The 14,587-nt window shown below is 41.3% G+C and overlaps 1 protein-coding gene across 1 annotated transcript; it reads right to left on the reverse strand.

Moving 5' to 3' along the window:
- On the reverse strand, window positions 1-13,783 carry GLYATL2 (glycine-N-acyltransferase like 2). Its single transcript, XM_042905633.1, has 5 exons — window positions 13,575-13,783; window positions 12,340-12,447; window positions 3,978-4,104; window positions 3,708-3,879; window positions 1-672 (listed from the first exon to the last, which is right to left on the reverse strand). Exons 1-5 carry the CDS (start codon window positions 13,704-13,706, stop codon window positions 264-266), a joined length of 948 nt encoding a protein of 315 aa, XP_042761567.1. The 5' UTR covers window positions 13,707-13,783; the 3' UTR covers window positions 1-263.
- Window positions 13,784-14,587: the final 804 nt, after the last annotated feature.

Consider the following 14,587-nt stretch of genomic DNA (forward strand, 5'->3'; position numbering starts at 1 on the left):
TCTTGGCACTAATGATTGACATTGGATGATTTTAATTCTGAAATGTCTGTCACCATAAAGGAAAAACCTAACACCGAAAGTTCAAGCTTCTAGTTCTCTGTAATGTGGAGGAAGACAAAAATGTTGTACAAGGGTGGGTTAAGTAATGCACGGAACCAAAATAATTGGATGTTTTCGTGCTAATACAAATTATCATGATTGTATGTGAACTGATACTTTTTTTTTCACTGATGAGGAAGGCTTGCAATAGAAAATGGCACTAATCAACAATATTTCTCAGGACTGCATTTCCACTGATGCCAACCACAAGAAGCAGCCTTAAACTTCAGATCCCTCAGTGCCTGATTGTATTCCTCTTTATGTTCTGACACATGAAAATAACATGGCACTTTTTTCTGAATAACATAATTCATAAGGTGAACACTGGTTTTCTTCATATAGCCGTGCTTTCGGTATTCGGGGACAGTGTAGCCCATTCTCATCTCACAGGACTGTTCCATCACAATCCAAGAGATAAGGCGCCCCTCTGGACCCAGCACACCGAATCCTGGAAAATTCTGGAGGCAGCGTTCAATATATTTCAAGCTCCTATCATTTTTCCCAAATGTCCACTGTTCATTCACAAGCCCTGCATGGGAGGGATCCAAGGAAATGTTCTGAAAGCTTCCTTTCCTGTCAAGAAAAAAAAATGTGCATTTATTCAGCCAACATTTACAAAACACCAGGATTGTAGAAAATGAATATGACACCAATCCTTTCCTTGAGGATCCCACAGCCTAGAAGAGGAAACAGGTGGACAAAAAACTAATTCTTTGTCCCCTTCAAAATGTTCCCAAATAATTAAGAGGGCTATCACCCTATGTACTTAATGATACATTTCATAAGAGAGAGTTAGCATCATATAGTACAGTACATCTCAGAAAAGTCTAACCATTTATCCCAAGGAAGAAGATAAGCATATGTCTTAAAAGAGGAAGGCTATATATACACCAGAGCAGCCCTCAATTTTGCTCGAAGATGCATGTGTGAAATATGTAGTTTGAATTCTGTCCCACAAAATATCTAAAGACACAAGGTAATACTTCTTTCAACAGATATTTCCAAAAAACGTGTATCACCGGAAGATGAGAGCCATGTTGATCTTAAGCTTCATGTGTCCCAAAGCCCATCACCACATACCTCTAGGAAAGTACCAAAAATGAAACTTAACAAGCACCAATACAGGAAAAAGAATATCATATTTTTTGGTGATAACAATAGGATTTCATCCTGATTCTCTCACTGGACAAGTTATCTGAGACTGAGTCTTCTCATCTGCAAAATCAGAATCACATCCTCTCTGGGTAGGGGAGGTTGGGACAGATGGAAGAGCCCAAAGAGTTTCAACTATCTGCCCCCAGGAGAAAGAGTTTTCAGGAATTCATCAATTTTAAGGTCACTTTAAGTGGGGTTAAGTGGGGTTGCTACGCACTAAATTGTCCATACATGGGTGGGGCCTTCTTTTCTCTCTGCCTGCCTGACCTTTCCTGGCCCTGCTTCCTCAGAGATCTCAAGCATCTCACCTGACCTTGTCTTGTGGCAGAGCCAAACTGAGGCTGGCAAGATATCAAGATATGCATTTGGGTTTAGAGGAAAGAAAGAATCACCTTAGGGCAGGTACTCCATTCCAGATTTTCAGAGTTATAATATTATTGAATCCCCATTTACCATTTTTCCCTATGCATATGTTTCTTCTAAGATTCTCAGGGGAACACAGCTGGGCCACAGCAAGATTTGAATATTGTTGGCTCTCCTGGCTAAATTAGTTGCATGTGTGAGCATATGTTTCAATTTTATTTTATTTTTTGAATTAGCAATATAATTATAGAGCATAAATGGATATTAATGAAAAATAATTCTTTCTTTTTTCTTTGATCTCCTATTATCCAGTTACCTTCTCTAAAGTCTACCAGGAATGCAATATATTTATGTAACCTTCCAGAGGTGTTTGATGCAATTTAAGATGTTTACATACTATGATAGCATACTGTATATATTATTCTATTTTATTTATTGTGTTTTTTACTTAGCATTATATTTTGGAATTCTTTCCATATTAGTTCCTATAGAGCTGATTCCTTCTTGTTAATGGCTGAATATTATTCCTTTGTCTGGATTATACCATAATGAATTGACCTGCATTCCTATTGATGGACACTTTGGTTGTTTCTACGTTATGCTATCACATATTGATTTTATCAAAGTCTTGGGGCGCCTGCATGGCTCAGTCAGTTAAGCATCTGATTTCAGCTCAGGTCATCATCTCTCAGGTTCATGAGCTCAAGCCCTGCATTGGGCTCTGTGCTGACAGCTCAGAGCCTGGAGCCTGCTTTGGATTCTGTGTCTCCCTCTCTCTCTCTGCCCCTCCCCTGCTCACACTCTCCCTGGCTCTCAAAATGAATAAACATTAAAAAAATTTTTAAATAAATTTATCAAAGTCTTAAAATCCAATTTGAGAATATCTTCCATTTAATATACATATTATGTTACCCAACAATTCCAACTCCAGGATTTATCTTTCAGAAATATTTATACAACTTGTGCAATGATCTGTTTACGAAGACATTTCTTGTAGAATTTTTGTTATTAGGAAGAATTGGAGATAAATCAAAAGTGTGTTAATATGGGAATACATAATTGTGCATCTCCCTCTTATGGAAATCTATGCAGCTGCCAAAATACATGAAGATACCCATATGAGCTTACATGAAAGGTTTATATAACATATTGAATGAGAAAGGTTGCAGTACAATAATTGCCTATGTTGTAAAAACAAAAGAAAAAGGAAAACAACAAAACCAATTCATACACACAAAGTACTAAAAGCATACACACTAATATTAAGAATCTTTACACCTGGGGGCGCCTGGGTGGCTCAGTCAGTTAAGCATCTGACTTCGGCCCAGGTAATGATCTCATAGTTCATGAATTCAAGTCCCATGTTGGGCTTTGCACTGACACTGCAGAGCCTGCTTGGAATTCTCTCTCTTTACCTCTCTCTCTGCCCATCCCCTGTTCTTGCTCACTCTCTCAAAATAAATAAATAAACTTAAAGAAAAAATTTACACCTGAAAGAAAGATTGCGGAGAATCTAAGTGGGCAAACTTTCGCTTTTTACTTTGAATGCTTGTATACTTGGTATAGCATACAGTATTTTTTTAATGTTTATTTATTATTTTTGAGAGAGGGAGAGAGACAGAGACAGAGAGACAGAGCACAAGCGGGGGAGGGGCAGAGAAAGGGAGACACAGAATCTGAAGCAGGCTCCAGGCTCCAAGCTGTCAGCACACAGCCCAACACTGGGCTTGAACCCATGAACCTGAACCAAAGTCTGATGCCTAACTGACTGAACCACCCAGGCACCCCTAGCATGTAGTATTTTTGCAAGAAATTGAAAATAATCTCAGTAAAGATTCTCTATGTCACCATGATGTCCTGTACCCTCCCAGGAAGGCTACAAGTGAGTTAAATATATATATGGAAAGAACCTCATCTAATGAAGACCCTGCCCATGCTCAGCAAACCTCAGCTAATATAGTTCCCTCCCTTTACCCCTACAACTGTGTACCCCATAATTTAGTCTCAAATCTTGCCTTTCCAAGTCTGGCCCTTATGACAACTCAATGATTTCTTATCAGGAATTTGGGAAGCAAAAGGTAAAATCTCACTCAGTATCGTCATCCACTTTGGGCGTTTTAAGTGACTCCATCACATCCACGTGGTCATCATTGGGTTCTACCGGCATTTCTGTCATAATGAGTATGGTCTTCACATAATCCACCCGCACTGATTTTGAAGCCGAAATTTTTCTTATTGCCTCTTTCAAGCTGTCTTGGCAACCTGGAGAGAAGAAAAGAGAAAGACAGGCACTGTCTGCCCCCTTCCACATCTACTGTGAATGAACCAGAGGTCTTTGCTTCTTAACTCAGATCAGTTACCTTGGATCTGGAAAACTTGGTCCCAATTGATAACCTGGGGCCGTGCCAGGACTTCCTCTAACTTGTCAGGAGCTTTGGTGAAGATTTGGTAAGTGTTGGTATAATGATCCAAGTCATCCTTCATCTCCTGATACAACAAACGGTCAACCTTATTTACACAGCAGTACAATTTACAAAATGCTCTTGCATATGCCTGGAGTGCTGCAGACTCCATTGTTTGATACCCTCTGTTTTTTCCAGAGGTGTGGGCAGAAAATGGCCTTGGAATCCCTTGAGAAATAAACCACTATTCACAGATTTATGCTGGTCGCTTTTCGATGGTGCCCTGAAGGCACCTGTTCTTGGGACGGTGCTTAAGGACCTCTCTTGCCTGGGATGGGAGGTGCACCAGCAGGGTGTGTTAAGGGTCTAAAAGAGAGAGTGTGTACCTTATAGGGAGAAATAATGGGAACAGGGTTGGAGTCAAGACTGTGGGTCTGTGAGAAAGCCATGCCTAGGCTAATTCTGACTCAGCACTCTGGTGCTAGCATGGTAACTGGCCCTTGCTGTGCAAGTGAACAGAGAGGACTTTTAGAAAGAGCCATCACAGCAGGTTCACAGCAACACCTGGAGGGGAGAGCCCAGTCTCTCACTGCCCTGCATTCTTGCTCACCTTCTGCAGCAGATACTCCCCTGGGGGTTTTTACAGGTAAGGTTGGGTTCTAATTCTCCTGATAACTATGTAAATGGAGAAGTGTGGGAGGAGGGGTTAAAATATCTGCGATATTTTTAAAAATTTTTTAAATTAAAAAAAAATTTTTTTTTGAGAGAGACAGAGACAGAGCTTGAGCGGGGGAGAGGCAGAGAGAGAGGGAGACACAGAATCTGAAACAGGCTCCAGGCTCTGAGCTGTAAGCACAGAGCCTGACGCAGGGCTCGAACCCACGGACTGTGAGATCATGACCTGAGCTGAAGTTGGATGCCCAACCGACTGAGCACCCCAGGCGCCGCTAAAATTTTTTTTCATGTTTATTTTTGAGACACAGAGAGAGCATGAACGGGGAGGGTCAGAGAGAGGGAGACACAGAATCTGAAGCAGGCTCCAGGCTCCAAGCTGTCAGCACAGAGCCCCACACAGGGCTCAAATTCACAGACTGCGAGATCATGACCTGAGCTGAAGTTGGATGCTTAACCGACTGAGCCACCCAGACGCCCCTATCTGGGATATTTTAACTCTGGGATGGAAGGGATTCAATACTTATGCTCCCCAAATCTGAAAGATGGGAAAGACATTTTTATTAAATAGACAGTTGGCTCTACAACACAGGTTTGAACTGCGTGAGTCCACTTTCAAGCAATTTTTTTTAATTCGGTAAATGTATTTTCCTTATGATTTTAAGGACATTTTCTTTTGTCTAGCTTGCTTTGTTGTAACAATACAGTATATAATACATGTAACATACAAAATATGTGTTAATAGACTATGCTATCATAAAGTCTTCTAGTCAACAGTAGTCTATTAGTAGTTAAGTTTTAGAGGAAGTCAGGAAATATATGCAGATTTTTGACTGTGCAGGGGCTGGCGCCCCTAACATCTGCATTGTTCAAGGGTCAACTGTACATGATGTATCTGTAGTTTAACAATCCTCTGACATAGTAATTTCTGTCAACTTCACTTTTTTATAGTGAAGAAAGCAGCAGTCTTCCCACGGTCACACAACTTGACAGATTTAGATCTCAAACCCAGTACTGATTCAAATGTTATTGGATTATGTTCAGTCAGGTCCAAGGAAAGCAAAACATTTCCTGACCATTTCCAGCCACAAACATCTTGAGGTATATGCCTGTGATTAGAATCTCAATGGAAAAGAATTGACCAGGGGCACCTACATGGCTCAGTTGGTTGAGCGACCAACTCTTGATTTCAGCTCAAGTCATGATCTCACACTTTGCAAGATTGAGCCCCGAGTCTGGCACCTCTATGAGTGTGGAGCCTGCTTAAGAACTCTCTCTTCGAATAGTGCAGAAGATGGCGGCGTAGGAGGACCCGGGGCTCACAGCGCGTCCTGCCGATCACTTAGATTCCACCTACACCTGCCTAAAGAACCCAGAAAACCGCCAGAGGATTAGCAGAAGGGAGTCTCCGGAGTCAAGCGCAGACCAGAGGCCCACGGAAGAGGGTAGGAAGGGCGGCGAGGCGGTGCGCGCTCCACGGACTGGCGGGAGGGAGCCGGGGCGGAGGGGCGGCTCGCCGGCCAAGCAGAGCCCCCGAGTCTGGCTGGCAAAAGCGGAGGGGCCGGACGGACTGTGTTCCGACAGCAAGCGCGACTTAGCGTCTGGGAGGTCAGAAGTTAACAGCTCTGCTCGGAAAGCGGGAAGGCTGGAGGACAAAGGGAGGGAGAGCTGCTGAGCCCCCGGACGGCAGAGCTCAGCTTGGCGGGGAACAAAGGCGCCAGCGCCATCTCCCCCGCCCATCCCCCAGCCAAAATCCCAAAGGGAACCAGTTCCTGCCAGGGAACTTGCTCGCTCCGCGCAAACACCCAACTCTGTGCTTCTGCGGAGCCAAACCTCCGGCAGCGGATCTGACTCCCTCCCGCTGCCACAGGGCTCCTCCTGAAGTGGATCACCTAAGGAGAAGCGAGCTAAGCCTGCCCCTCCAGCCCCCGTGCACCTTGCCTACCCACCCCAGCTAATACGCCAGATCCCCAGCAACACAAGCCTGGCAGTGTGCAAGTAGCCCAGACGGGACACGCCACCCCACAGTGAATCCCGCCCCTAGGAGAGGGGAAGAGAAGGCACACACCAGTCTGACTGTGGCCCCAGCAGTGGGCTGGGGGCAGACATCGGGTCGGACTGCGGCCCCGCCCACTAACTCCAGTTATACACCACAGCACAGGGTAAGTGCCCTGCAGGTCCTCACCACGCCAGGGACTCTCCAAAATGACCAAACGGAAGAATTCCCCTCAGAAGAATCTCCAGGAAATAACAACAGCTACTGAACTGATCAAAAAGGATTTAAATAATATAACAGAAAGTGAATTTAGAATAATAGTCATAAAATTAATCGCTGGGCTTGAAAACAGTATACAGGACAGCAGAGAATCTCTTGCCACAAAGATCGAGGGACTAAGGAACAGTCACGAGGAGTTGAAAAACGCTTTAAATGAATTGCAAAACAAAATGGAATCCGCGATGGCTCGGCTTGAAGAGGCAGAGGAGAGAATAGGTGAACTAGAAGATAAAGTTATGGAGAAAGAGGAAGCTGAAAGAAAGAGAGATAAAAAAATCCAGGAGTATGAGGGGAAAATTAGAGAACTAAGTGATACACTAAAAAAAAATAATATACGCATAATTGGTATCCCAGAGGAGGAAGAGAGAGGGAAGGGTGCTGAAGGGGTACTTGAACAAATTATAGCTGAGAACTTCCCTGAACTGGGGAAGGAAAAAGGCATTGAAATCCAAGAGGCACAGAGAACTCCCTTCAGACGTAACTTGAATCGATCTTCTGCACGACATATCATAGTGAAACTGGCAAAATACAAGGATAAAGAGAAAATTCTGAAAGCAGCAAGGGATAAACGTGCCCTCACATATAAAGGGAGACCTATAAGACTCGTGACTGATCTCTCCTTTGAAACTTGGCAGGCCAGAAAGGCTTGGCACGATATCTACAGTGTGCTAAACAGAAAAAATATGCAGCCGAGAATCCTTTATCCAGCAAGTCTGTCATTTAGAATAGAAGGAGAGATAAAGGTCTTCCCAAACAAACAAAAACTGAAGGAATTTGTCACCACAAAACCAGCCCTACAAGAGATCCTAAGGGGGATCCTGTGAGACAAAGTACCAGAGACATCACTACAAGCATAAAACATACAGACATCACAATGACTCTAAACCCATATCTTTCTATAATAACACTGAATGTAAATGGATTAAATGCGCCAACTAAAAGACATAGGGTATCAGAATGGATAAAAAAACAAGACCCATCTATTTGCTGTCTACAAGAGACTCATTTTAGATCTGAGGACACCTTTAGATTGAGAGTGAGGGGATGGAGAACTATTTATCATGCTCCTGGAAGCCAAAAGAAAGCTGGAGTAGCCATACTTATATCAGACAAACTAGACTTTAAATTAAAGGCTGTAACAAGAGATGAAGAAGGGCATTATATAATAATCACAGGGTCTATCCACCAGGAAGAGCTAACTATTATAAATGTCTATGCGCCAAATACCCGAGCCCCCAGATATATAAAACAATTACTCATAAACATAAGCAACCTTATTGATAAGAATGTGGTCATTGCAGGGGACTTTAACACCCCACTTACAGAAATGGATAGATCATCTAGACACACAGTCAATAAAGAAACAAGGGCCCTGAATGATACTTTGGATCAGATGGACTTGACAGATATATTTAGAACTCTGCATCCCAAAGCAACAGAATATACTTTCTTCTCGAGTGCACATGGAACATTCTCCAAGATAGATCATATACTGGGTCACAAAGCAGCCCTTCATAAGTTTACAAGAATTGAAATTATACCATGCATACTTTCAGACCACAATGCTATGAAGCTTGAAATCAACCACAGGAAAAAGTCTGGAAAACCTCCAAAAGCATGGAGGTTAAAGAACACCCTACTAACGAATGAGTGGGTCAACCAGGCAATTAGAGAAGAAATTAAAACATATATGGAAACAAACGAAAATGAAAATACAACAATCCAAACGCTTTGGGATGCAGCGAAGGCAGTCCTGAGAGGAAAATACATTGCAATCCAGGCCTATCTCAAGAAACAAGAAAAATCCCAAATACAAAATCTAACAGCACACCTAAAGGAAATAGAAGCAGAACAGCAAAGGCAGCCTAAACCCAGCAGAAGAAGAGAAATCATAAAGATCAGAGCAGAAATAAACAATATAGAATCTAAAAAAACTGTAGAGCAGATCAACGAAACCAAGAGTTGGTTTTTTGAAAAAATAAACAAAATTGACAAACCTCTAGCCAGGCTTCTCAAAAAGAAAAGGGAGATGACCCAAATAGATAAAATCATGAATGAAAATGGAATGATTACAACCAATCCCTCAGAGATACAAACAATTATCAGGGAATACTATGAAAAATTATATGCCAGCAAATTGGACAACCTGGAAGAAATGGACAAATTTCTAGACACCCACACTCTTCCAACACTCAATCAGGAGGAAATAGAAAGCTTGAACAGACCCATAACCAGCGAAGAAATTGAATCGGTTATCAAAAATCTCCCAACAAATAAGAGTCCAGGACCAGATGGCTTCCCAGGGGAGTTCTACCAGACGTTTAAAGCAGAGATAATACCCATCCTTCTCAAGCTATTCCAAGAAATAGAAAGGGAAGGAAAACTTCCAGACTCATTCTATGAAGCCAGTATTACTTTGATTCCTAAACCAGACAGAGACCCAGTAAAAAAAGAGAACTACAGGCCAATATCCCTGATGAATATGGATGCAAAAATTCTTAATAAGATACTAGCAAATCGAATTCAACAGCATATAAAAAGAATTATTCACCATGATCAAGTGGGATTCATTCCTGGGATGCAGGGCTGGTTCAACATTCGCAAATCGATCAACGTGATACATCACATTAACAAAAAAAAAGAGAAGAACCATATGATCCTGTCAATCGATGCAGAAAAGGCCTTTGACAAAATCCAGCACCCTTTCTTAATAAAAACCCTTGAGAAAGTCGGGATAGAAGGAACATACTTAAAGATCATAAAGGCCATTTATGAAAAGCCCACAGCTAACATCATCCTCAACGGGGAAAAACTGAGAGCTTTTTCCCTGAGATCAGGAACACGACAGGGATGCCCACTGTCACCGCTGCTGTTTAATATAGTGCTGGAAGTTCTAGCATCAGCAATCAGACAACAAAAGGAAATCAAAGGCATCAAAATTGGCAAAGATGAAGTCAAGCTTTCGCTTTTTGCAGATGACATGATATTATACATGGAAAATCCGATAGACTCCACCAAAAGTCTGCTAGAACTGATACATGAATTCAGCAAAGTTGCAGGATACAAAATCAATGTGCAGAAATCAGTTGCATTCTTATACACTAACAATGAAGCAACAGAAAGACAAATGAAGAAACTGATCCCATTCACAATTGCACCAAGAAGCATAAAATACCTAGGAATCAATCTAACCAAAGATGTAAAAGATCTGTATGCTGAAAACTATAGAAAGCTTATGCAGGTAATTGAAGAAGATATAAAGAAATGGAAAGACATTCCCTGCTCATGGATTGGAAGAATAAATATTGTCAAAATGTCAATACTACCCAAAGCTATCTACACATTCAATGCAATCCCAATCAAAATTGCACCAGCATTCTTCTCGAAACTAGAACAAGCAATCCTAAAATTCATATGGAACCACAAAAGGCCCCGAATAGCCAAAGTAATTTTGAAGAAGAAGACCAAAGCAGGAGGCATCACAATCCCAGACTTTAGCCTCTACTACAAAGCTGTCATCATCAAGACAGCATGGTATTGGCATAAAAACAGACACATAGACCAATGGAATAGAATAGAAACCCCAGAACTAGACCCACAAACGTATGGCCAACTTATCTTTGACAAAGCAGGAAAGAACATCCAATGGAAAAAAGACAGTCTCTTTAACAAATGGTGCTGGGAGAACTGGACAGCAACATGCAGAAGGTTGAAACTAGACCACTTTCTCACACCATTCACAAAAATAAACTCAAAATGGATAAAGGACCTGAATGTGAGACAGGAAACCATCAAAACCTTAGAGGAGAAAGCAGGAAAAGACCTCTCTGACCTCAGCCGTAGCAATCTCTTACTCGGCACATCCCCAAAGGCAAGGGAATTAAAAGCAAAAGTGAATTACTGGGACCTTATGAAGATAAAAAGCTTCTGCACAGCAAAGGAAACAACCAACAAAACTAAAAGGCAACCAACGGAACGGGAAAAGATATTTGCAAATGACACATCGGACAAAGGGCTAGTATCCAAAATCTATAAAGAGCTCATCAAACTCCACACCCGAAAAACAAATAACCCAGTGAAGAAATGGGCAGAAAACATGAATAGACACTTCTCTAAAGAAGACATCCGGATGGCCAACAGGCACATGAAAAGATGTTCAACATCGCTCCTTATCAGGGAAATACAAATCAAAACCACACTCAGATACCACCTCACGCCAGTCAGAGTGGCCAAAATGAAGAAATCAGGAGACTATAGATGCTGGAGAGGATGTGGAGAAACAGGAACCCTCTTGCACTGTTGGTGGGAATGCAAATTGGTGCAGCCGCTCTGGAAAGCAGTGTGGAGGTTCCTCAGAAAATTAAAAATAGACCTACCCTATGACCCAGCAATAGCACTGCTAGGAATTTATCCAAGGGATACAGGAGTACTGATGCATAGGGGCACCTGTACCCCAATGTTTATAGCGGCACTCTCAACAATAGCCAAATTATGGAAAGAGCCTAAATGTCCATCAACTGATGAATGGATAAAGAAATTGTGGTTTATATACACAATGGAATACTACGTGGCAATGAGAAAAAATGAAATATGGCCTTTTGTAGCAACATGGATGGAACTGGAGAGTGTGATGCTAAGTGAAATAAGCCATACAGAGAAAGACAGATACCATATGGTTTCACTCTTATGTGGATCCTGAGAAACATAACAGAAACCCATGGGGGAGGGGAAGGAAAAAAAAAAAAAACAAAAGAGGTTAGAGTGGGAGAGAGCCAAAGCATAAGAGACTGTTAAAAACTGAGAACAAACTGAGGGTTGATGGGGGGTAGGAGGGAGGGCAGGGTGGGAGGGAGGGCAGGGTGGGTGATGGGTATTGAGGAGGGCACCTTTTGGGATGAGCACTGGGTGTTGTATGGAAACCAATTTGACAGTAAATTTCATATATTAAAAAATAAAAATAAAAAAAAAAAAAAAAATAAAAATAAAAAAATAAAAAAAAAAAAGAACTCTCTCTTCCCTCTCTCTGTCTCTCTCTCTCCCTCTGCCCCTCTCCCATGTGCTCACTCACTCTAAATAATAAAATAAAATAAAATAAAATAAAATAAAATAAAATAAAATAAAATAAAATAAAAAATATAAAATAAAATAAAATAATTGACCAGATGGGATCCCAATGTTATTAATAAGCCCTGCATCACTGGCCATTTGGTTTACACCCATGCCTTATTTCACTGCCCCCTCTCCCATCCAAGCAGCCATTCCAAAATCTGTATGTATCAGGGATGCCAAGGTTCTCAGCTTCAGTCCCCTCATTTACACACAGAGAACATCCTGAACATGACTGGCTTGGCATTCAGTAACTAGTGATCTCACCTCTCTCTGAGGCCGAGTAATGACTATCTGATAATCTGGCCAGGCATCCACCAGCACCTCCATGTTGAATGGATTTTTATTTTTAATGTTGAAAACGGCACCATATACCTACAAGAGCAACAGATCAAAACAGGAGGAGATGAAGTTTTTCTTTGAGGTAGGGTCTTGGAGGTGGTATGGGCACTAAAGCCAGGAGACAGGAGAACTTGACAAGATCAATCTAGTGCTTTCAGGATGATTCACTGAACTATCCATCAGGAAGTATGCTGCAAAAAAGCCCAGGAAGGGTCCACAAAAATCTAAGTTAATCAGTGAATCATTAGGAAATGGCTCGTCTGACATTCTTTCATTCATTTTTTAAAAATTCATACCATCTTTTTCATTTCATACTATACCATTTTTGGCACCTATTATTTGTCAGATTTGTGTCAAGTGTGGAAAATTCAAAGGTGAGTATGATATGGCCACTGCCTTCAAGTTTACAAGGATGGGGAAGTATATAGTTTGATCATAATAAGACACATATTCTGATAGATGCATGCTTGTGGTTGTGTGGGATCTCAGAGAGGAAAGTCACTACCTCTCTAGGAGTGGTAGGAAACTTACAGATAAAGTAATATTTGAATTCGGTCTTCAGAGATGAGTAGAATATTTTCCTGCAAAGCAGAGAAGAAAGGCAAGTAATTCCAGGTGAGAGAAAAAGCATGCATGAGTGCTTGAAGTTGTGGCAGATTATATCTTCCCTGATGAGCTTTGAGGGCTCAGTGATTGTAGCATGTGGTATATGGAAGAGACATGTTGGGAGATTAAGCGGAAGAGGCTGGGACATTTTGTAATAAACCTCAGAATTAAGGAGTGTGGACTTTTGTGCCTTGGACATGGGCCACTACTGAAAGTTTAAAACAAGGGAGTGGTATGATCATATTTGTGTCAGATAGATGACTCTGGTTACCAAGTGTAGGTAAGCTAGTAATATTGTAGAAAGGCAGATATTGTAATAGTCTGGAGCAGATAAGGAATTCCACTAGAGATAGCAGTAGAATGGATTCAAACAATGTATAAAAGAGGAGAAGGAGAAGGAGTAAAGTAGGTGTCTGGATATGGGTATTAAGATCATCCTTGCCAAAGGAGTCTGACTTTAGACTTGTATTTCCATCTGCCTGGAAGGTTCTGAGCCCTGAACCTATATTCCCACACTTTACCCCTCTCTCCCAGATTTCTCCCTACTCTCTCACCTTCAAGGACTCAGGGATGCTCTTTTCCAGGGATTCATACAGAATCTGCAGCTTCTGGGATTCATGAAGCACAAACATTGTATAGCACCTGAGCCTCCTTCTCCCAGGAAGATGACCTAAGGAAACAAACATACAAACAAAAACACCTGGAAAGATGAGACAGGTGTCCAGCAAGAGGAGAAAGGAAAAATCACCTAGGACATGATACACTGCCAAAAATAAAGGGCTTTAGAAATTTTCAAGTCCAAACCTTTCATTTTGCAAATGAGAAACTAAAGCCTGGAACTGCAGCTAGACACAGGGTTCCTTGGGGATCTTTCTACAGTTCCATGGAAAGTACCATAACATATTTGGTGAAACAAATCTCTCCAAATATGATTTTAGAGAGATTTGATTTGATTTGATTCAAATCAGGCCAAGAATCTGAGGAGCAAATGTCTTCAGCTGTCCAGATGCAAACGAAGAACAACGAATCTTTTCAGAAAAACTATGCCAAGGGACCCTGAGATCCCTGGGCATTGAAACACTTGTGCTAATGTTGTCATAGGATCAGTAGTATTTTCAGACATCATGAAAGAATGCAATCTTCTGGAAAAGGTCCTAGAGACTATATAGAGTATAGTCACTTTTTCCTAAGGAACAAAATCCTAGGAAGGAAAAAATTGTTGATCAGGAATGAAATTACCCAAGTATAAATTGGCAAAATCTAGAAACTTGGATTATACCCTAGCAACCTTAAAAATAGATCAAACCCTTTTATTCAACAATTCTGCTTTTAGAAGCTCATTCCCAAGGAAGCGATAATAGGTATCTATAGATATGTAAATATAAGGAAATTCACTGCAGTATTATGATACTATAAATTTAGAAATTATCCCAAAATGGGGTGTTTTCTGTCTCAGTCAGAAAAACATGTGACTGTTGATCTCGGAATCATGAGTTTATACCCCATGTTGGGTGTAGAGATTACTTAAATAAGTAAAACTTTAAAAAGTAGAAATGGTCCAAATCCA

Source organism: Panthera leo, chromosome D1 (genome assembly GCF_018350215.1).
Source record: "Panthera leo isolate Ple1 chromosome D1, P.leo_Ple1_pat1.1, whole genome shotgun sequence".
Lineage (NCBI taxonomy): Eukaryota > Metazoa > Chordata > Mammalia > Carnivora > Felidae > Panthera > Panthera leo.

Excerpts from the sequence above, each read along its gene's own strand:
- GLYATL2 (XM_042905633.1), bottom strand. The coding sequence starts at position 13,706 with ATGTTTGTTTCCTTAGGTCATCTTCCTGGGAGAAGGAGGCTCAGGTGC. Across the intron at positions 12,448-13,574 it reads GCATCCCTGAGTCCTTGAAG|GTATATGGTGCCGTTTTCAA; the intron begins GTGAGAGAGTAG and ends TTGCTCTTGTAG. Across the intron at positions 4,105-12,339 it reads TTACTCGGCCTCAGAGAGAG|GAGATGAAGGATGACTTGGA; the intron begins GTGAGATCACTA and ends TTGTTGTATCAG.